General features: G+C 44.4%; 2 protein-coding genes across 2 annotated transcripts; both read left to right on the top strand.

The window, feature by feature from the left end:
• Positions 1–4,187: 4,187 nt before the first annotated feature.
• On the top strand, positions 4,188–6,244 carry LOC132329577 (D(1)-like dopamine receptor). Its single transcript, XM_059850774.1, is given in 1 exon segment — positions 4,188–6,244. A coding segment is annotated over 1 exon segment (1,374 nt). The 3' UTR covers positions 5,562–6,244.
• Positions 6,245–19,581: 13,337 nt separating this feature from the next.
• Positions 19,582–20,245, top strand: FGFBP3 (fibroblast growth factor binding protein 3). Its single transcript, XM_059850773.1, has one exon. The coding sequence runs from the start codon at positions 19,582–19,584 to the stop codon at positions 20,086–20,088; it is 507 nt and encodes a 168-aa protein (XP_059706756.1). The 3' UTR covers positions 20,089–20,245.
• The last annotated feature ends 2,709 nt before the right edge of the window (positions 20,246–22,954 follow it).

The following is a 22,954-nucleotide window of genomic DNA, read 5'->3' as shown; positions in this document are numbered from 1 at the left end:
ATAATTACCAAGTAGTTAGCAAGTCTGTAAGTATCCTTGAGCATCAATGCCCGGTTACTTTACATGCTGTGGTCCAGCCACAAGCTTGCAGTAAGTGGGTAAATTAGGCTTGCCAGTATGGGCTCAAACCCTAACTCAGGTAAGAGAAAATTTGTGCTGTCAAAAGAGTGAGAGGAATCCAAAGATTGCTCTAAAATATGTGTTGGATAGATTATAGGGATGTGAAATCTTCAGAGAAAGAAGAGTGAATATAGGGCTGTGAACCTTTCAAAGGGCTTTTATCTGCCTCCTGGCATCACTTCTGCCTTGCTTATTTTCTCTGTACTGAACCACTGCTAATCCTCAAACACAGGCTTTCCAAGCACCAAGCCTTACTAGTGGCAGTGGCAGGATCTTCCCTTCAGGAAGCAGTTGTGCTCCATGCTCATGCAGTGTGACTGTGCAGTCCAAGCTGTTCTAGCACAGGCTGCGTGCACCCTTGTAACGAGATGAGGGACTGAAATGCTCCTTATGAAACACTGGAATTCAGCCTATCAAGTATCACATCTCCCAGGTGCTAGACAGCTTGCCAGCCTGCTCATAGGCCCTGTTTCACTAAATCTCTGAAATAAATGAACACAAAACAAAACGCAATGTTGTGGCTGTCTGAAATTCTGACCACATACTAAAAATTCACACCACTTCCCGAAATTTGTTATTATAATCCTCCCCCATTTGGACAAGATCTCAAAATTGAATTAACTATTTAATTAACCCCTTTGGTATTACATTCATTTGACAAAGCAGAAATGATGACACTGGATCAATGTGGCTGCAGCCTCCAGTCACTGCCTGTATGAGTGCACACAGCATCAGTGATGCTTGGCACTAACCCTGCACACAGCATCAGTGATGCTTGGCACTAACCCTGCACACAGCATCAGTGATGCTTGGCACTAACCCTGCACACAGCATCAGTGACACTTGGCACTAACCCTGCACACAGCTCCCAGGCACAGAGCAGACCCTGCCATTCCCCCCAGCCAGCTGTGGCACCACAGCACAAGTCATGTAAAAGGCAGTGCCCTTCCAGGAGGCACCCTGAGGCTTGGGTTGAATTATCATGTTCTGTTTGAGCACTGAGTTTTACCCTGCCTCAGTTGTCCACAGCCTGTCAGTGAGCTAGACTGAGGAATGAGCTCCAAATGCAGTCATAGTAAACTGTTAAAGGCTCAATTTTAATTTCTGAATCAGGGCTCCTTTTAATCATATGTACTATAAAACATGTAAGCACTTAGTCTAGAATGAGGTAATTTTATAGGGGAGAAGTAAGACAAGGAGAACAAAAGGGGAAGAAGAAGAAAGCTGATTTTGGTTTCTTATATAAATCTCTTCTTGGAGGGAAAGAGATTTTAAATGCGGTGATTGCATTTTAAAAACGTACAGTATCAAGCCATTATGTACATATTGCAATATGTCTTACATATATTCTCTGGATAAGTTTATATTTTTCACAGATGGAACAAGCTCACAAATTTTCTGAAGTCACAAGAGGCTGATTTACCCATTTCATCAGTACTTTTTCCATTATTTTGCCCAGAACTTTCCTGTTCTATCCCAAGTAAGATAAATTCAAGAAATAGTTAAAATCAAAGCTTACAGCATTTGCAACTCACCTCACACACTTATTTTCACACAGTGTTGTGTTTTCCCCTGTGTTTTTCTTTCTTTCCTCCCTCTCCCATAAGCTTACACTTCACTCCTTCCAACCCAATATAGGAATAAAAGCAGGGCAATGCTTCTATTTCTGTCTTTGCCACTGACTCACCGTATAGTTTCTTAAGCATTTACATTTTCCACTTGGATCCTCTGGTATCTAAGAAAATGAATGTGTCTGTTGATGTTTTCTTCATGGCAAGAGCACTCACAATGTCTCTCTCTGTGCAGATTCTATTGTGTTTAGTAAGGGTTGAGTCTACACTACAACCTTCCAGTCAGTCAGGATATTAGCAGGGGTTCTGACTTCAGCCTAGACGCCTACTTTAATTACAACAATCAGAAATGTATCTCTTGAGATTGGTCAGTCAGATTTTACTTCAACCAACAGCTACAAAATTTTGAGGTGAGGCATTCACAGATATACATGCAAAACAGCATCATCATATACACTCCCCTTTATAATGCATGCTAAAAAGGAGCCAGAGATATTCACAGAGCATAATGTGATCCTGGGAACAGGAGATACACAGAGTTATTTTAATATGGAGAATGCTGGCTACTTTGTGCTACAGAGCCCTGCAGCACTACTGTCTGCTGAATATGCAAAAGCATTGCTCTTTCCTTTTCAGTGCTGTATTGCCTTAGGTCCAGCTACTGTCCCACTTACAATCCTTCACAAATATATCCTGTCCTTTGGGGTCATTTTATTGATTGCTACATAAAAGTAAATGTATCAAGTCAAATTAGCAAGTGTGTAGATAATTCTTGCAGACTAAGATTTAGTCCTTACCGTTGGAATGAACATCAGAGACCTACTGTGGTTTGCAGATGTTGGCAAAGGCCACGTATGTGGAAGTACAGATGGTTCCAAATAAGACAAAAGTGGAGTTGGCTCTTATATGCCAGCCTGTGTTATTTTTACAGCTCCTACTGCTTTAACAAAGTATATATTTAATTGGAGAAGATTCTCCAGCAGTTGTTTGAATTATGAGTTAGTCTTACAGATAAACACATTAACAAGAAATGTATTCCGGTTTTCAGTATCATAGCAGGAATAACACAGTGGGCTGCTTAATGAAGACTGTGATGTCCAAGGCTCAAAGAAAATAGGATCTTAAAAAACAGGACCAAGTGTTAACAATCTGTTATGAAATGGTACAATCCAACTAGTTTAGCTTAAATATGGTGATTATTTTTTTTTTTACAGGGTAAGCTGCCAGCTATGCTGTTCAAGGTTTATTTTAAAAATTTCCACTCTCTCTACTAATTACCAGAAATATCATAAGAATACAATGGAAATCAGATACTTACTGCTTGAAAATTATTTGTATTGGAACTAGTGACTGGAGTAGTTTTAATTAAGAGGCAAAGAAATAAAAAATACCTAATGTAAAAATAAATGCCTGCTTCCCGTGTCAATTAATTGCATTAATTGATATTTTCTATTCACATCCTAATCTCTTTTTTCTCATGACAGTATTACCATAAAAATTATTTGAAAATGAAGGATTATGCCCTATTTGCATTAGGATACTTTATTGAATGTAGGCTGTAAATATGTGCTGTAATTATATACACTTATATGACAATATACATATTATTATAATAACAAATAGAAGAGTGTTGAAATGAATCAGAAGACACCCTTGGCTGAAAAATAAAGAGGCAGGGTTTGGGTGCTGTGAGCAACTTATTGCCAAAATGCATCAGATCCAGACTAGAGATCTTCGGTTTCTGTGCTTTTGGTTTCATTGCATAAAATTTCAAACCAAAAACTAAACGGCACGATACTATTTTGGTGAAAACAGATTCTGACAGCCAGATCTGAGCGCATTCCCAGTGGATGTAAACCGACACGAAGTGACATCCTGCTCTCTAACCAAGCTGAAATGTGATCGCGGTCTCCAAAAGGAGAAGCATGGAGAGCGCCAGGTCCTGCCTCGCCCCGGACACTGGGACAAGTACAGGTTGAGGACTGGCAAAGGGCTCTTCCCAGGGCGATGCTGTGGGGAAAGCTCCCCCCGCGCGCTTGGGAAGAGTGCTCCATCCCTTCCCGGGCGGCCCCCGCTCGGTCCGGCAGCGCGGGGGCCGCAGCCGCGGGCACCGGCACGGTCCGGGGCTGCTGCTGCCGCTCCGTCCCGGCGCTGCGGGCGGAACGCGCGGCTGCCCCGGCCCCGGCCCGGCCCCGCTCCGCCGCCGAGGGGCCGCCGCCGCCCGGAGCCCCCGCGGGGCCGCGGCGGGACAGACCCTCCCTCCGGCCCCCGGGAGCGGCGGCGGCGAGCCCGGAGGCGAGGCCCCGGCAGCCGGCGGGTGAGTAGCCCGGGACAGCCCGGGCCGCCGCGGGGCGCACCGAGGGCGGCGGGCAGAGATGCCCCCGCGGGCGGCCGCTCGCACAGCCGCGGGCGGCGCTGGCCGGGGGGGGTCCCGCCGCCGCCTCGGGCGCTGTCCCGCCGGCAGGAGCGGCCGGGGGGGCCGGGGCAGCGCCCCCGATGGGGAGCGCGGCGCTGGGGGGCGGCCCGTGGGTGCTGCGGGCGCTCACCGGGTGCCTGCTGGGCGCCCTGGTGCTGGGCACGCTGCTGGGCAATGCGCTCGTGTGCCTCGCCATCCTGCGCTTCCGCCACCTCCGCAACAAGGTCACCAACTGGTTCGTGCTGTCACTGGCCGTCTCGGACCTCTGCGTGGCCCTTTTGGTGATGCCCTGGAAGGCGGTCACTGAAGTGGCTGGTGGCTCCTGGCTCTTTGGCAGCCACTTTTGTGACACCTGGGTGGCCTTCGACATCATGTGCTCCACTGCCTCCATCCTCCACCTCTGCGTCATCAGCCTGGACCGGTACTGGGCCATCGCCAGCCCCTTTCGTTATGAACGCAGGATGACACAGCGCCTTGCTTGTGTCATGATAGCCACGGCCTGGGCTCTCTCCATCCTCATCTCCTTCATCCCCGTGCAGCTACACTGGCATAAAGCCAAGGACAGTAGAGATCCAGGCTCCTGGCTACCTGGGACACCCCGCTGTGATGTCAGATTGAACCGCACTTATGCCATCACCTCCTCCCTTATCAGCTTCTACATCCCCGTGGCCATAATGATCATCACCTATACCAGGATCTACAGAATTGCCCAGGCCCAGATCCGCCGCATCTCCACCCTTGAGAGAGCAGGAGGGCAGTGGCCAGCTCCTGGCAAGGAGCCCGCCTCCTCTTTGCGGAGGTCCTTGCACAAGGAGACCAGGGTGCTGCAGACCCTTTCTATCATAATGGGAGTCTTTGTTTGCTGCTGGCTGCCCTTCTTCCTGCTGAACTGCCTGCTGCCTTTCTGCCAGCCCAACCTCGAGGAGGACCCTGAAGGGCAGTCACTCTGTATTGGCCAAACCACCTTCAACGTCTTTGTGTGGTTTGGCTGGGCCAACTCTTCGGTGAATCCAGTCATCTATGCTTTCAACGCAGACTTCAGGAGGGCTTTCAGCAATCTCTTGGGCTGTTGTTGCTGCTGCTGTGGCACACCAAAATCCCCTGTGGAGAGGGTCAACTTCAGCAATGAGCTGGTTTCCTATCACCGTGACACCACCTGCCAGAAGGAAGGAGCTGTCCCATTGTCAGTGCCTCCTGCTGCCATCACTGCCTGGGTGCAGCCCGTGCCCCATGCCATAAACCTCCAGGGAGAGCACAGCAGCGAGGAGATGTCTATGGAGAAGAGGGTTGTGACTTCTCAGACACAGACTGCCCCTGGCAGCAGCCCCAGCAGTTGTCAAGTGCCAGCTATTTTGCAGATGGATGGCAAGGCAAAGCCACCCCTGTAAACTGCTGTCCCCGGTACAGGACTTGGTCAGTGTGAGGGACCCCACTGCCTCGTCTCAGAGGGATGAGTGATTAATCACTTCTCATGCACACAGCCACCACTCAGGGAGAGTTCTCCCTGTCTCCATGTAAGCTCCCCAGCAACAAAAGTCCCATGCCAGAGGGATGGAAAACACTGCTCTTACCACGCAGGGGTGATAGGCATATGGAGTCCATTCCAAAAGCATATAGCAGCCACACATTTACCTCTTCCCATGGCCACCTTCACCCCTTACTCTCACAGTCATTAGACATCTCCCATGCATTTGTTCACCCCCATTCTACAGTCAAATTTGAGGTATATATTAAGAATAGTGAGATAATTAGATCAAAGTAAAAAAATCGCATAGTTCAGGCAGCCAATCTCTTCAGAAAGTAGAAATATAGTATGATCCACAAAATAGAGTGACCAGATCATCTCTGTCAACCCATTTCACTACTTGTAAATATGAAGATCAACAAAAGGCAGAGCAAATAGGTGTTGGATGGCCTGCAGGAAAGAGAAAACTGGGAAAACTGTGATTGTTTCTATCTGTGTAGGGTTCAGCAGGCATTAAGGCAATGCAGTGGCATCTCATTGCCCTCTGTTTCTCTGTCCACTACTTGAAGGTTCCGCTGCTGATCATTTAATACAGTGCTCCACTCACCACCATCCTTGCCCCATTTTTAATGTCCCTCACCTATGATGGATTTCCTTTGATTTTCAGGAAGATGATGAAAATGCAACTGTCCAGAAAGAGACATAAAGGATGCTTACACTGCAGGAGCTTTCTTGGGCATTGTCTCATATGTGGTACAAATGATACTTTTCAGAACAGTGATCTGTGCTGAAAGGACAGCAGCAGAAAAGAGACTCTCCTCCCAGTTATCCTGCTCCCTGTGATTTTAAACCATGTGTAGTTCTTAAATCCCTGTATGCATTTTCCCTACCATTAGTTCTTATGGGAAAATGTGCTCGTGCTACCCTGCTCTTTTCAGGAATGTGTCCTTGGATAATATTTGGGTGTGACTGCCATCTGTTCTTCATGGGCTACAGAGGCAGACAAGAGGTAATGAGCTATAAGGAAGACCAAGGCAAGAATTTGTAAAAACTTTCTAAAAATAAGGATAATTAAGCACTGGAGTAGATTGCCTAGGTAAATTATGACATCTCTCTCAGTAAAATGACTGTAAGCTTCTGTCAGATATGACAGTGACAATGTTGATCCTGCCTTGGGGCAGAGGCACAGAGTAATGGTCTCTTGAGATAATCTCTAGTCCTGCTTCACTATGACTGTGTCTCCTTAACAAGCATTGAGCTTAAGGTGTTTGGCTATGGTTTTTTTGCATGCAACTATCCTTAGATATTTTCTTGAAGGCAAAAAAGGTACAGATAAGAACTTTGAGATGCCATTGGTATACTTCCTTTCTTTTAGTGATTATCCATGTTTCTGAGCATTTAACAACTATCATTCAGCATGCCTAGTGCCTCCTCTGGAGAGCAACCCTGAAATAAATCTGGTGTTGCCTTAAAAAAGATACAAGGTGGTTTTTTGTTTTGATTCCCATTGATTAGTTTCTAGGTGATCATGTATGAACTGTACATGGATTCAGATGTTAGAGATTCAATTAGTGAGTATTTTCCTCCATACATTTCTTTCTTCTTACACAAATCAGAAACACATAAGAATGTCAGAGTCTAACTCCTTAAAACAAACAAACAAACAAATTTATATCTTCTAGCTCTAAGAGACACCTCATCCCACCCTCTCCACACTAAAACCCATCCTGGGGAGATAGTGATAACCCTGACAAGATATTACCCTGAAGTGTGACTTCCCAGCTGCCTGCCACCCTTCTGTTTCTGTTGCATGAGCTTTAGCTGGCTCCATCCCTCAGAGAGGGAACTGTTCCTGCCCTCACACCTTCTAGCTCATAGGCAGGCACCCCTCTGGCAGTCGAGGCCACACATGAAATTATTATGCACAGGACATAATTTATTTTTTTTTTAGTATGTGTACAGTATCATTATTAGTGATAAAAGATGTTAATTAATGGAAGAGAAAGATTTACCTTCTCCCAAGGTTTGCCCTGCTATGGGAGCTGTCTTGCCCAGGAATTAGGCTGGATTTACTATTTAGAGTGATGATGAAAATGGTGAAGGGCAGAGTGGGTAGCAGAAATTAAGCAATGGATATATTTGAATAATATTTTCTCTTAAGAGCAATCAAAAATGCATGATAGCTTCAATCTATGAAACTATATTTGTGTTCAGAATGGAAAAAGCTATTTGTGTCAGTGCTTGTGGTCATAGTTTAAATATGCTTCATTAATAGGTCAGATTGTACCTGAAAATAAATGTACATTTCCTGAAGAAAAACTCCTGGTCTTTACTGCAGCTTTTTGAATTGACAACGTGGAATTGTTTTTTGTAAGTGATGTTGGAAATAATTGTTTGTAGCTAATTGCTAATGGTTATTACTGATGTGCAGATGATACACATTACAGTAGTTTACAGTAGTAAGGTCTGCTGCAGTAAGTGCAGTGTAATGATTAATACTGCAATAAATTTCAGAAATTTCATATTATAAACTCTTTGTTCTCATTTTCAGTAGCATATTACTGAAGGTACTTCATATGAAATTACACCACATAGCTATTCAGACTACACTGCTGTTGCTGATTTAATAACATATAAATATTGACACTCTATGTAGTTTTATTTTCCTAGACTGGGAAGCATTCTACAGATCACCCACTTCTGTGAATAGTAAATGAGCAAGACTCATTTTCATTAGAAAAAATTATTTTTCCTAATAATTTTTTGCAATTATTAACTGTGATTTCTGACTGACATTTTTCTCATGGCAGAGCAAGCTCCTGTGTTAGATTGCACAGGATTCAATTAATATTGTTAGGTTCAAGTGTGATAAGAGATACTAAAATTATTACAATAAGCCAAGGTTTACTATAGCAGAAATTAAGAGGCAAAATTATTTCCTATTTACACTAGTGCAGCCACTCAAAAGAAGTATCTTCAAAGCAAAAGCTTGGCAGGGCTTTGTTATCTATGCCTGGGTCACAACTTTCTTGGTTTGGCAGGGCAAAATAAAGGTCTTTTCTTATTAAATAAAAGTAAAGGTAATTTTTTTTAGGGAGTTCTATGACTATTCCTCAAACACACTCTCTATAACTCAGATCACCAAATCCATAGATCTACTACTCATGGATCCAGCACAGTGTGTGAGGTATTTCACTGACTAAAAGCAGTTCATTTCCATGCCTAATAGTACCACATGTACAATACCATTAACATCACAGTGACCTAAAAATAGCTTCTAAATAGCCCTGGTGTCAAAACAGTGCAACCTCACAGATACCTTATCAAAACACTCTTATTAGCAAGTGCCTAAATGTCTGAATCAAAACACAGTTCAGTGCAGCAAAGTACAAGTGGTGGGATTTGCAATACATACTAAATGCCTCTCCTGTTCAAATAATTCCCACTGTCTTTCCTTCTGTCAGTCTACCAAGTTCTCAGCCACCTGCAGGTCTTGTTCCTTTATTATATACTTGAAATTCTTGTGGTCATACAAAAGCTCAAGTAGCAGAGTTTATGGTTATGTACAACTTTAGCATATGAAGAATCCAGTAGAAATATCAATGTAAGGAAAACAAGATCCTACCTCCACCGTATGTACCACACCTCTGGTTTTTTTCTTCTCCCTCTGATTACTACCAGATGCCTTAACATTTCAGTTAAACTTGCTGTGAGAAACAGCTGACCTAGGCTGCAGAAAGAGAACCCTGTTACACAACTCAGTTGTCAGAAGCATGTGTTGCTGCTTTGCTTTTGCCAAAATCATGCCTCTTGTGTTGGATTTCAGATGAGGCACCTACGCACATCATATTGAGCACATTTCAATCACTTGAATATCAGTAAAAATTATTTCGTGAAAAAGTCTTTATTCTTCATAAACTCTTTTTTCCCCTTAACTTGGGAGGTTGAAGTGGCTTTCTGGATATTAACCAGCATCAGTCCAGTGCCCCTGGGCTCTGATGTACCTGAGTGGTTTCATCACCATGGTTACAGACTCCCACCACATAACTTTATCTCATTGAAATAGTTTGACTCACTTTCCTGAAGCCTCTTGCCCTTCCCACTGTAAAGAGGCACACAGTAGGATGCACCCCCTGGGCATGGGCTGTTCCTCAGATTTCTAGTTCTCTTAGGAACCAATTTTCACTTACACCAAAGAAAGGTACCAAGATGTTACAGGCCTGACTTTTTTTTTCCTAGCATATTTGGCTTGAAAAAACTTACTGTAGTCCTGATCTGGTCTTGTTATTACTTCCCAGTCCCTACTTGTATGTAATCACTGAAGACATTTTAGAAAACCCAGGGCTTATGAATGAATTTCACATTTTTCTTAAGTTAGGTAGCTACACGATAGGAAAACTGCCAGTCAGTGGAACTACTGACAGCAGTAAATGAAGTTTGGACCTGTACCCAAGATTTTTCATATGTACATAGTATGAAATTAATGAAGATGCTAGGGAAAAATGTAGGTTTATCTTCATCAACACGAGGAGAATTTCATCTTGAGACAGTTTTAGTTTACTTTAGGTACTGAGAAGACACTAGTAAAATTTGCAGAAACCGTTGCTGGGTTCCCTTTTTTCTTTAAGGAAAATTTTCATAGAGCTTCCTGCAGTTCAACATTTTAATAGATTTTATATAATTAAATTCATCTTTGCTCCCACCCCCAGTGAGAACACATCACTTTATTTTACTCTTTTCATATTTAAATCTGAACTGGCTGAATGGAGTCTGTTCTATTTCATGGGCTCACATCTGCTGATGACTTTTGCATGAAACGTGAGCAAGTTGTCTGAGCTTCTATTACAGTCAGGGGAAATCTAGGCCAAAGAGTCAAATGTGTCTGGAGCAATTTCCTGAATCAAGTGAAGATACCTTCTTCAGGGTGAGAGGAAAACCTGGCTAGACTGACTAGCTGATGGGGAAAAAGCCAGGGATGCAGGATAGTAAGAGAAAGGGAGTAACAAAATCCAAGGAGCAAACAAACTAGTTGTAATTTTTGGCTGTTGGTAACAAAGCTGAACCAGCTAGAGATTTTAAATAAATGAATGCATAAAATAAAACAGAATACAGAATATTTACTAATGCCTAAGTCAATAACATAATCATCAGAGATAACATCATGACAAACGTTCTTGGTCCACATTTGCTAACAGAAGGAGAGAAATACATAAAAGAGCTGAGTTTCAAGAGATGAAACTGGAAATTTGGCATTGCCTCTTATGTCTTGGATTATAGCAGAATATTAGTACTGCCAAACCACATTGTGACAATAAATTAATGGATAATGGTGATTAATAACCCTAATTTTTGCTCTAAGAATGTTTATCCTGTAGTACCAGTGCACCCAAGCTATGAATTACAGTTTCACCAGACTGGTACTTCCTTAGTGTGCTACCAGCCTACAGTTTTTAAGCTCTTCAAGGGTTTGAAAACCCCAAACACGTGTTACCATCACAGGTGGCACACAGAGCAGCTGTAACTGGGAACAATAGGGCTTGGGGGGACTCAGCAGCTCACTGCAGGCTCCTTTCAAAAAGAGGTTGGATTTTCACTGTACTGCTGACAGCTATGTACTGAAGAAGTACAAAGTACTCTGAAAGATGTTTGTAGTGGAAGCTATTTCCTTGAAGTGTGTTCAAAAGTTACTGAGATGATCCTTAGAGGCATCACCTCAGCACAGATGGGGCGAGTCCAGGGAGAGGGGAATAGAGATAAAACATAATGCCTTTTGTGCTGAGCTGATATCTGACAATGCAAACTGATTTTATTTGCAGCACAGGTCACTGCACTCACTGTTACCATCACTTTTGGTTCCAGATAATGTACAACAGTTGCTTATCTGAATGTGCACTACATTTTAATTTTTTTTTTTTAATAGAAGCAGCATTTTATTTTGCTTCTGAACAACCCCCTTTGTGAATTTAATCCTAACGTTCAGTGACAGGCAAGCTAGACAGGCACAAAATTTGAATTGTAAATGCTTTGTTGAGCTTCAACTGTTGTTCAGTATGCCTTACTTTATAAAGCTGAAACATGTAATTTTGGGGTGGCACAAGCTGAGTTCAAACAATGCCTCAAGTCATATGCTTCCAAATATATATTCTGTCTTTAAGTGTTGCTACAACGTTCCTGCTCCCCTGCAGTCCAGTCATGAGAGTCATTCCTGGGAAACACACTAAGATGAAGGAAATCTATATTCAGTTAAAAAAACCCAAAAAGCCCAAAGCCCTTGGATGTAGAATAGTAGTACAAGGTAAAATTTTCACATAATTTAATGCCATTGATTATTGAAACTAATGTTTCTGCATTCCTTAGAAAAATCATAATTTCCTTTCAAGAAATGCTCATTGCTGTCTCTGAGCCTCAGCTCTAGGAGGGTTTCCAATGAAGCAGGCAGTTTTTAGCCTTATATGGTGACTTACACTATAGGATTTTAGAGGCAGCAGACCCATCACTCTTGGCAAAGGTATCAGATGTGGTAAGAAAGGAGAAGAGCCCTGCATGGCATATTGCTCCAGGAACAAAAGCTCTGTAACATCAGTCTAGTGACACAGGTTACCATGGAAAATACAGGAACTTCAGCACCCCCCAAGGGGTTCACTGGGGAGAGCTGGATGTGTTGGGCAGAAGGAGTCACTGAGATTTTGGTAGCCCTTGGGCCGAGCACCTAACATCATGCATGCAATCTTGTACCACAAACCAAATTTTCCCTAAATCTCAGCCTGCCTGCATGCAATCCCACTGCTCTATTGTGCCTGCTGCCTGCATCTTCCAAGCCCTACAAGCAGCTCCTTCCCTGCAGGACACTGTGGTATTTGCTATGATTCTGTTACTGCCTGATCCAGTAATCCTAAGGGTCTCATCATTATGCTCTTCTAATCAGTCAGGGTAGAGAAAAACTATTTTCCATTTCTAATAGAGCCTTTTAGGCCCAGAGAGACCAGGATGCAGAAAAGAGAAAGCAACTTTAATTGCCTCACAGAAGAAAAGACACAAACCTGACCATGTGGGATGTGGAAACTCAGTGGCCTGAGTAGTGACAAGGCAAATGCAAAGGAGCAGGAATATGAGAGTCAACTGCCTAAAGTAATTTTTACTTTCTTACATTCTTAGTTGTTCTATTTTCAGGGGTTTTTCTTTGAAGTTTCTTTGTTATGGTGTATGGTGTTTTAATTTATTTGATATTTATGCAGAGTATAGTTCTACTTAAGAAACACAAGATATCAAACTCATTTGAATTTTGTAATACAGGAGCCACCAATTGTACACTGACAGAGTATATAAAGGCTTGCACAGCCTTCTGTATTTCTGCCCCATAAAAATCACAATAATTTATAGGACAGGGCCAACTTCATTGTTTGCTTGTATCTAATACACCAGCATTCTCCCCACTATTTTGGAACTTGAGATAAAACCACAATGCAAAAATAAACATAATCCACCAAAAAATGGGGTTCCTGTAGAAAAGCATCCACCTTTTAGGTACATGACATCTTTCATAATTCATTTACTTTTTGCTGTAATAGTCTACATATCAGGTCACACCATGGAAAACCAATCTCCAGCCTTCAGCAAGTGGCAAAAGAATTCAGTCCAAATAGACTGACTTTCTAGGCAAGTTAAACATCTGAACCTCCTCCAGTTTCAGGAGAGGTATTTTACCATGGAGATACACATAAAGCACTGTGCATATTGCATTTTCATCAATTACAGAAAATTGACTATTTCTATTATCTTTTACAAAATTAAATTAGACATACCAAGATGGTTTATTGTTATAAGTTTTATAAATTTGCCATTTAGGTTTTCTGGAATGTGGTAGTTCAGACCTTTTCTTTTAGAAATCTTTTTTTTAAACTTGTATTCCAACATACAGCCTTTTTACTCAATTTATAAGACATTTAAAAGAATTCGGTCTTCCATTTACAGCTTGTCAAATAATTATGATTTGTTTCCTCCTTAAAAAGCTCTACAATTATATTTTTTAAATTGAAACCCTCACAATTTACATTTTCAGAATGTGAAGTTTCCTTGCATTTCATGAAAAGAAGAAGAGAAGGAAGCAGTCCCAGCCCCGTGAGTTTTCTCAGTGATCTGTGCAATGTTTCCTGCTCTGTGTGCTGGATGGGGCGTTCAGCTCATGCCCAGTCCAGGTTTTCCATCCCCAGCCACCTGCTCTCCTCGTGCTGTGCCTGCTGCTGCTGCAATAGCAACGTGCTCTCACACCATCTGATACAAGTGTTCCCTGATAACATTTTAATAAATCATCTGCATCGCTTTAGCTCCCCACACCCTCCTGCTCTTTAGCTACTTTTGTCACTTCAATTATGAAATAAGCCTTTCCTGGCATGTTGGTCACCTCCACCACATTGCAGCCAAGAAATAGTGTCAAGATGCATTTGTTGAGCTAATTTTAACACTTTGCATTTCTAGAAATGTTCAGATTAAATGGGTTCCTCCAATCCTTCTGTCTGTGCCTAACATAAGGGGACAAATCAGAAGGGTGCTCACTTTCCTTCTGCAATGTTTGGGGTTTCAGTTATGTGTAGGTCTGTATGCATGTTGCTAAAACAAAGGGTAATGTATCTCCCACTTCTTCAAACTGACTATAGGATGACCAGCCATAAATTCTATGAAAGGAAATGGTCTTTTTGACATTCTAATGGAGTCCTCTGTGTAGTACTGGCTGAAATAGATTCCTTCTGTGATTTTCTTCATTATTATTTTGAACAAGCTTAAAGAACGGGAAAGGCAAAGCTCAAGTTCAGCCTTTCACAAGACTTAGAGCTTTGATCAGCTGATAGAAAAGCCTGGAGTTGTAGGGGTGCTCTAGCAGCTCCCATACCCAGCTCAACAAGGGGCATTGTCAACACTGAGGTCAGTCTGGTCATTGCACAGTGAAGAATGAAGGTAGGAAATAGTGGTCATGTGGGCTCTCTGCTAATGGAGACAACAATGACTCTTTGACAAACATTTGAGAAGCAGAAATGAAAAAGCTTCCCAAGTTTGTTTATGAAGGTAAAGAATAAGCATGGCAATCTTTATATGGCTGATAAAGAAGCATCCTCACAGTGGAAAGCAGATTGCAGAAGCGAACATTTAAGAGGTGGCCTCTTAAATATGAAAAATAACATACTTTTAAAAAATAGCATGTAGTTATGCATCTCTACTCAGAAACACAACAATCTGAGTTGAGAATATACAAGTCAGCTAAAGAAAGGAATATACACACAGTGCAAGGAACAAAGCAGCTCCTGTGGAGCACAGGAACCACCACCAAAAACTGAATTCTCTAAGACTTCCTGACCTGGGTGGAAAACAAGGCAATGACTCAATGACTTTTTCAGCTCATGGAAAAGCCTGCAGGGAATGCAAGATGGAAAAGATGGTGGATATGTGGAACATTTTCTGTTAAAGAAGATGAATTTAGGAGAAAACGTATTCTGGGATAATTCTGAAGATGTGCAATGTCCTGGCTTCCAAGAGAGCAATCATCAGCAGCACGATCTGTTGACTGAAGGATGGGCATATGGATAATTTCAAACCAATTCTTCATCATTAGAAATTTATTTATAAATCTCCTGATCAATACTATGCAGTTTCTTCAACTTTTCTATCATTTTGCAAAAAGCTATCTCTTGAACAAAAGGTTGGGTTGAATTCCAGTGGCACTTGGTTGTCAGGGAATGAAAGAAGCAACACACAAACATGTCAAAAACCTGGACAAAGGCATCAGTCTGACTGTAGAGAAGTGCTTAAATAGGATCTAAATGTAATTGGGAAGGTCAGTCTATCTCCCTGTAGACACATTAAATATGTAATTCTCTTGAGCCAGTACCAAGAAACTGGAAGATTGATAGCTCAAACAAGAAGGTTAAACACAGCTATGGTCTTGTGTATTTAAACCATTTCAGTTTATGATTCATAAACATTGTTTACACTACCCACTTCTCTGAAAGGAATTTATAATGACACGGCTAGAAATTGTGACTACTTTCCACTTGTAAAACAAAACTGTTTTGCAATCATTTGCAGTTGTTGCTGCAATCCTAGAAGCTAGAATAAGAGAAATGGATATTATTCTTCATAGTGACTGGAGTTTTTGTAAGATACAAATGATTAATTCAACTGAATTTTAAAATATCAAAACCCTGAAGCCAAAGCCCTAACAGTTTCCTGTGCAATATCTTCAAAGTCTGCAAAGTGGCCTCTAAACATAGGTTTTTCAGTTCAGAGTTAAAACCTAAAGGCTAATATATTCATTGACCAATGAAAAGTGGGCTTAAGGCTATGATCTGAACTTCTGAAATAAAAAGATGCATAAGGAGAGAGCTTTAATCAGTGATTCATTTTTTACCATTTGCCTTCTCAGTTCTTTTCTTTGTTAGGTTAACAAGCCCCTTGTTTAAATCATCTCATCATAAATAAGTTTTCTAGGTCTGTGATACTCTCTTTGCTCTTTTACAGACTCAGTTCAGTTGATCTTTATCTTTTTTTGAAGAGTAATGCTTAAACTGGATACAATGCCTGGCTTTAGCCCATGCCTTACTTCCTGTGTCTTATGGCTGATATCTTTATTTTGGTGCTTGCCTTTTTTGCTATTGTATGCCAGCTGTTGTCTCACGTTCAGCTTGTGGTTCCTGTAGCCTTTCATGCTTTCCTGCATACATCACTCCATCAGCATCCATCATCTTGGCTTTCTGCAGCTGTTTCAGACCAGGATCTTGCACTGTCCCCACTGAACTGAGTCTCACGCTTTAGGCTGGTCCTGTGAGTGTTCACATTAACTTGGAATTTGGTTCAGGATCTGGACTGAAGTCCAGGTTACATCCAACATGGTACATCTGTAACTCCTCATTGTAGAGCTCCCATGGTAAAGCACACTATTTCATTTGCTCAGATGGGCAGGCCCATTAACTCCCCAGGGATTTGTTTCAGGCTCTCTGCAGAGGCGAGGGAAGGATCTCTGCCACAGTGCACACTAATCATGTTTTCAAAGATAACTCCATAACCAGCTGCTTCTAGGGCTATCAAGATTATTCTAACGTAGGGGGAGAGTAGGGAAAGAGCAGTCAAAACCCAGCTACAACAGTAACACAGACTAACTAGATTTAAACTGCAAACACAAAAGGATACAGTGATTTTAGTAATATAAGAAAGGTCTTCCCCCCACTATATCCCCATCAAATCCAAGAGAGAAATTGCAGCTTGTGCAGGAAAATTCATATAAAAGCAATGAGCATCAAGGACTAACACCTGCTTTACTGCAAAAGAGAAGTCACAATAAGGGAGGGAAATGTGTGTGTAAATATAGGAGCAGGAGAAATGGCAAAGAATGCTAAGAAAAGATTACTTATTGTATAGGCAGGCTAGAGAAATCTCATTCTGGCTTATTTTCTTTCCTTAGCTTCTGAAGTTTAATGAGTTGTATGAGATGTAAAGTAAATTGTCCAAAAAAATATAACAGCAATGTGCTCATTAAAACACACAGTAATATTTTCCTCCAAAGCTGATGTACTTAGTATAATTTCCTATAAAAATTATCTCAAACATATTAGACAACTCCATTTCACACTGCATAAGTGGCAGCAAGAATGTGAAAAAATGGACAGAGTGTAATAATATATAACAATTACAGGTGCTCAGAACTTAATTTGGAAGCAACTCCAACGACTGGTGAACTAATAAGCCAAGGCACATGATATGCCTTGTGCTCAGTGGAGCCATAGAAGATTTTAAAAGTCACAATGCAGTCCTTTATGATGCCTCATGGTACCCACAGCTCTCAGGCAGAGGCCAAAATTCCTCCTACAGCCCATGGGGAGTCCTCAGCACCCAGGAAAGTGAAATACACAATGTGGCATGCTGAGAAAGGAGCCACACAGTTTTGTATGTAACTCCATGCAGCTTCCTCTTGAGATTCTTGGTTGTAAACCCATTCCTATGTTTTGTTGCCCAAGATATTTTATTTCCTTCTCACGGTCCTCTCTCCTCTGCTGTTTCTCTCCCACTCCAAACAACCAGCCAGGGAGAGCTCTAACTGTGCAACGCAGTTAGGAAGTGGGAGAGCTACCTGAAAGTGTTCCCTCTCCTCTGAATTAGAGAATCCCACATCTTCTCCAAGAGTCTTTCTCAGTCTCTCAGACTCTGCAGAAGTCTTTCATTTTTAGCACAGAAAGATGAATTAGTCAGTATCAACTGCTCTTGTCATATCATAGAATGGTTTGGGTTGTGAGGGACTTTTAAAGGTCTCCTAGTTCAGCCCCTTCAGCAAGCTGGGACATCTTCAACCAGATCAGATTGCTCAGAGCCCCATCCAGCCTGGCCTCAAATCTTTCCAGGGATGGGGCATCTACAGCCTCCCAGGGAAACCTATTCCAGTGTCTCACTACACTCTTTGTAAAAAAATGCCTTTTTTATATCTATCTAAATCTGCTCTCTTCTAGTTTAAACTAATTATCCCTAGTCCTATCACAGCAGGCCCTGCTAAAAGTTTGTCCCCATCTTTCTCTTTTTTGTCACAGAAGAATTCTTCCAGCCCTCTGACTATTTTAATGGCCCTCCTCTAGACCCACTCCAACAGGTCCAATTCTGTCCTGTGCTGGGACCTCAGCACAGTGTTCCAGCTAGGGTATCACAGAGCAGAGCAGGGGGGCAGAATCCCCTCCCTCACCCTGCTGGCCACACTGCTTTGGATGCAGCCCAGAACATGTTTGGCTTTTTGGGCTGTCAGTGCACTTTGCTGGGTCATATCCAGCCCCTCATCCATCAGCACTCCCAAGTCCTCCTGGGCAGGGCTGTTCTTGATCTGCTCATCCAATACTGTGAGGGCAGCAGGGTGCTGCTGATGTAACTTGGGGGCCTGCCATCGTTGAGTGACAGGGTCAGAACAATGAAGAGTTTGGAACAGATGTGCAAACTACATCACCACCCATGAAACAGAAGTAGATGTGGGTTTTGAGATCCTAATTCTGAAAAGAGATTTCTGAAACTGGTGTCTGATATCCCATCCCCAAACATGCAGTAACGTAAAGGTTATGGCTACGCTCTCTTGAGACTTCTGGCATTTTTAAAAACACCCTACAGAGAAGACTCTTACTAAATTTTAAAACAATCATCCTAAATAATCCACACTGATATTCTACTTCCGAAACGAAAGTCCCTTTTACCTCCATCAATGGCAAAGGAAAATAAATAAATTGACTTGCATGCACCAGGCGCACACCCATTGTCCCCACGGCCCCGGGGGATGCCCGCACCGGCGAGCTGCCGCAGCCCAGCTCGGCTCACAGACTCCCTCGCCACCTCGGAAAGGGCCGAGGTTGCGGGATGGATTTGTGGTACCGGCGTACGGCTTCCTCGAACAAAGCGCGAGTGTGTCCCGCGATTTCCCGCGAGCCGGTGCCGTCGGGACACGTCGCTCCCGGCGTGTCCCCGCGCTGTCCCCCCGGGCGGCGGCCGGGGAGGGGCGTCGGCGGGGGCACTCCCCGAGCATTGATAACCCCGTGCCGGGCCCGCCCGCGGGCAGCCGGGGAGCGCCTGTCCCCGCACCGCCACGCACCGCACAGCACACCGTGAGTGCCTCGGGACTGGGCGGAAAACACCGGGGTGCGGGAAAACCGGGTGCGGGGGAAAGAGCGGGGTTGTCCGATGCCGCTCGCAGCTGTGATGCCTCAGCCGGCGAATGCGGGCGCCGGCTGCTGCTGTCCAGTTACAGCTTCCCGGCCACCACGTGGGGTGGTCCCGGGACGGAGCTGACGGATGGACGGACGCGAAGTAAAAGACCCGGGGGTTAGGAGCCTGGAGGGATCAGCCCGCTCCGCGCCCGGCTCGGGCTGGCGGGACCCCGGGGGCTCCGCTCCCGCCGGGGCACCGCCTGCCACAGTTTGTGTGTCCGCAGGGCGCGGAAGATGCGGCGGGAGGGAGGGCCCCGCGCCGGGACGCCCCGTCGCTGAGGCAAGCCGAGGATGAGGCCGCCCCTGGCGCTGCTGGCCCTGGCCGCCCTGGGGGCCGCCGCCGGCGGCGCGGAGCGGGAGGCGGCGGAGGAGGCGCGGGCGGGGCGGTTCTCCACGCCGGAGCAGCAGCGGTGCCGCTGGGAGCTGCGCTCGGCGGCGGGGGCCAGCGAGCTGCGGCTGAGCTGCCGGGCGGCGGGCGGCGGGGCGGCGCGGAGCTGCGCCTACCGCGGGGAGCCGCGGCGCTGCCCGGCCTTCGGCGCCCGCAGCCGCCACTACTGGCGGCAGATCCTGTCCCGGCTGCGGCGGCGGCGGCACCCCTGCGCCCCGGGAGCGCCGCTCAGCGCCCGCCTCTGCGGCCCGGACCGTGCCCCGCCTGAGGCGCAGTTGCGGCTGCTGCCCGACCCCGGCCCGGCCACGCTTGCCCCCGGCCCGGAGCCCTCCGAGGACCCGGCGCAGACCTACTGCGCCGAGCGGTGGCACTCGCTGTGCAGCTTCTTCGTCGGTTTCTGGGAGGGCTGAGTCGCTCCGGCCCGCGGGAGGGAGCGCGGCCGCCCGGGCTCCGCACCCGGACACTCCCGGTCTCGCCTGCCCTCGGCCACCGCCGCCAATGCCCCCCGACTCTGTCTGCTCTCCTCTTCTACTCCCCAATAAAGCGGTAACTATTTTGTGACAAGAAGCTCGCGTAATTCTTTGTCTCATCAAAGCCCTGTAACACCTGCAGCGCTATTCCAGTGTGTAACTGACCCGGGTGAGAGCACCTGGGCGCAGCTCGTGCATTCAAGTACGTTAACTTTTTTCAAGGGACATAAACACGGAGAGACAGCTGTTCTCTCCACAAAATCAATTTCTATGAGCCTGAAGTTTAAAGTTAGACTGGTTACCCAAGTAGAAAACCATACATTTCTACCAGAATAAGAAACGACTGAGACCTCCCTGAACAGTAAGTCCTAGAAAAACCTTTCTAGCTGACAGAGATTTCACAAGCTACATGACCCAGTCCTGTTTCCCACAGAAAGCTGGGCAACTGTCTCCAAACAAGAACTTGAACAGGGCTGGGTGAGAAACCACCTGTGAAAAGAAAGCTTGAGAAACTCAGAAGCATCTAGGTACAGGAACTGGATTTAGGAGATGAATGATATTTCACCCAGCTAATGGCATACTGTTGAAATAGGCAGGTTGTTTTACCAGGGGAAAGAGGGGTTTGAGAGATATTTTATCCACACAAAATGGGGTACATTTTGGTAAGGAAAGCTAAAGTTTCCCTCAGCTGTCTGGGGTCCAACACAGCCCTAGACATCTGCCTATGACCAGGAACAGTTGGAGACTCTTTCTGTAGGTTTTAAGGATGGCTGTGAGAAGGTCACTAAGAAGTAATCAGGATCTTCCCAGTGCCTCTCACAAGGATCTGGACAGTTGCTTGCGCTCTTAGTGCCAAGATAATTTCCTTTACAGCAAATACCTGGATAATGCTCTATGCAAGCACTATGCCAAAGCTTCATCATCACTGAATGTGGCTTGGATGACTTTTTTTTAATGACTGCTCACTTTTCCTTCATGTGCCTGCCACCCAAGCAGCCACAGAGCAGGCTGCTGGCTAGAGCATTGCACAGTACCTTGCAATAATACCCAGCTTTGTTTTATTTCCATGGCCCCGGCATAGCAGCTTTGTGCAGTGCTGCTAGAGCTTGTATTTCTCACCATCAGATGCAAAGGTGGAACACCATGGCAACCAAGCTGATTACCCACATCACTCTGCATTTAAAAACCCAGCTAGGAACTCTGAACAAATTCATTGTTTACCCAAGAGGGAGAAGAAAGACAAGGATCCCTTACTCTGTGTTTAACCACAATATTTCCCTGAGTCTCCAAAATAGTTTGAATTCTTCCTTTTAGCACCACTAACTAATAAAATACAACAACCCAAGGGACTGTATTAATTGCATTTACTCTGGTTAATAACACTAAACCCTAGTGCTGAATAGCAAACAAATATTCAGTTTTTCTATTGACAAACCCATCTGCAGATCCCAAAGAAAACCGGGAAACCATAGTGAGATCCTCAGATTTGTTTTTAAGGGGGCAGACCATGGCTTTTTGCTTCCTATCTCAACATTTTAATCCTCTCCCATGACTAGATAACAGCTGCCACCACCAGCTAAGGCAACCAAATCAGAAACACTTGGTCACCAAGATCTTCACTTCCAACACAAACAATTCATTTTAGTCCTGTGGCAGCTCCACAAGATGTACTCATTACACTTCCCACCCCTGGATTTAGTTCAGCTCCCCAGATCTGCCCATGCACCCACCCTTTACCTCTGCTCTCCCATTGAAGCTGTGACAGTCCTTCACCACTGCTCTGGGTCCTGGCTTTGCTGGCTGCTGTCATCACATCCTTCCTTCCTCAGCACCTCCTGACTGTCCTCAGCAAGAAGAGTCAGCATGGCCAACCTGGCTGGCCCAAACCCTGACTGTTTCTCCTATTGGCCTGATAAACTCTTGCGTCCCAAAGGAAGGTGGTGCTGGGAATAATTAACCTTTCCCATATGCAGCTGCTGCTTGGACTGTCATCACAAGGGTGCTGCCCTCTGACAGATCAGTACACTAGGTGTGTTTTTCTAGGAAAAGCATAAGCTACCTTAAAAAAAAAAAAAACCAAATGATTGACATTTTAGCTTCTGGAAATGAATTCTGGGAGCTCTAACTCAGTAAGTTTTCAGAAGCAAAACAAACAAACAAAAAATTTGTGCCATATTGCACACAACATTGTTTTCTCTCCTCTGGCTGCTGAGCTCATCTCTATATCTGGAGGTTCCAAGAGAGCCTTGAAAGCTGGCAATACCATTTCCTGATTTTCCTTTGGAGAAAAGCCAGTGATGCTGAATCTGGGCAGACAATTAGTGTGTCTGGCTTTAATTGCTGTCTTTATATGTAGAAAGCCCTTGATCCTATTAAATAGCACTAATCTCTCTTTCACCACCTTCTGATTTTGAAGGAACAATTAGAAGATGTTACTGTAATTTGCAAGGTTAAAGAAGGCAGTAAGCTGTCTTGCTGCACGTAGCAACTCTTTCCTGTAAAGTGACATCAAAAATTAATAAATGGAATGGAATTACTCTTTCATCACTGTCTGAGCAGAGCTTGTCCTACAATGGATCTGGAGTTGCAGACCCCAGGCTTTGAGCAGTTCAGTCTTTTGTCCCAGTCCACAACAGGAATTACTCTTTCCTGGGTTCTGCACTAGGCATTGCCTTCTGGAAGATGCTGATTTTCCCTCTTGGTCTTTATTCAGTCCTCTGAATTCAGAGGTTCAACAAGTGAAAACTGCTCAGGCAGTCATAGCTCAACCCTCAGCTCTACCAGCTGTACTTGCCTCTATTTGCAT

This window comes from Haemorhous mexicanus, chromosome 7, assembly GCF_027477595.1.
Source record: "Haemorhous mexicanus isolate bHaeMex1 chromosome 7, bHaeMex1.pri, whole genome shotgun sequence".
NCBI lineage: Eukaryota > Metazoa > Chordata > Aves > Passeriformes > Fringillidae > Haemorhous > Haemorhous mexicanus.
This window is presented reverse-complemented; position numbering and strand designations above follow the sequence as displayed.

Bases quoted from the DNA above. Each gene is read 5' to 3' on its own strand.
- FGFBP3 (XM_059850773.1), top strand. From the start codon at position 19,582: ATGAGGCCGCCCCTGGCGCTGCTGGCCCTGGCCGCCCTGGGGGCCGCC.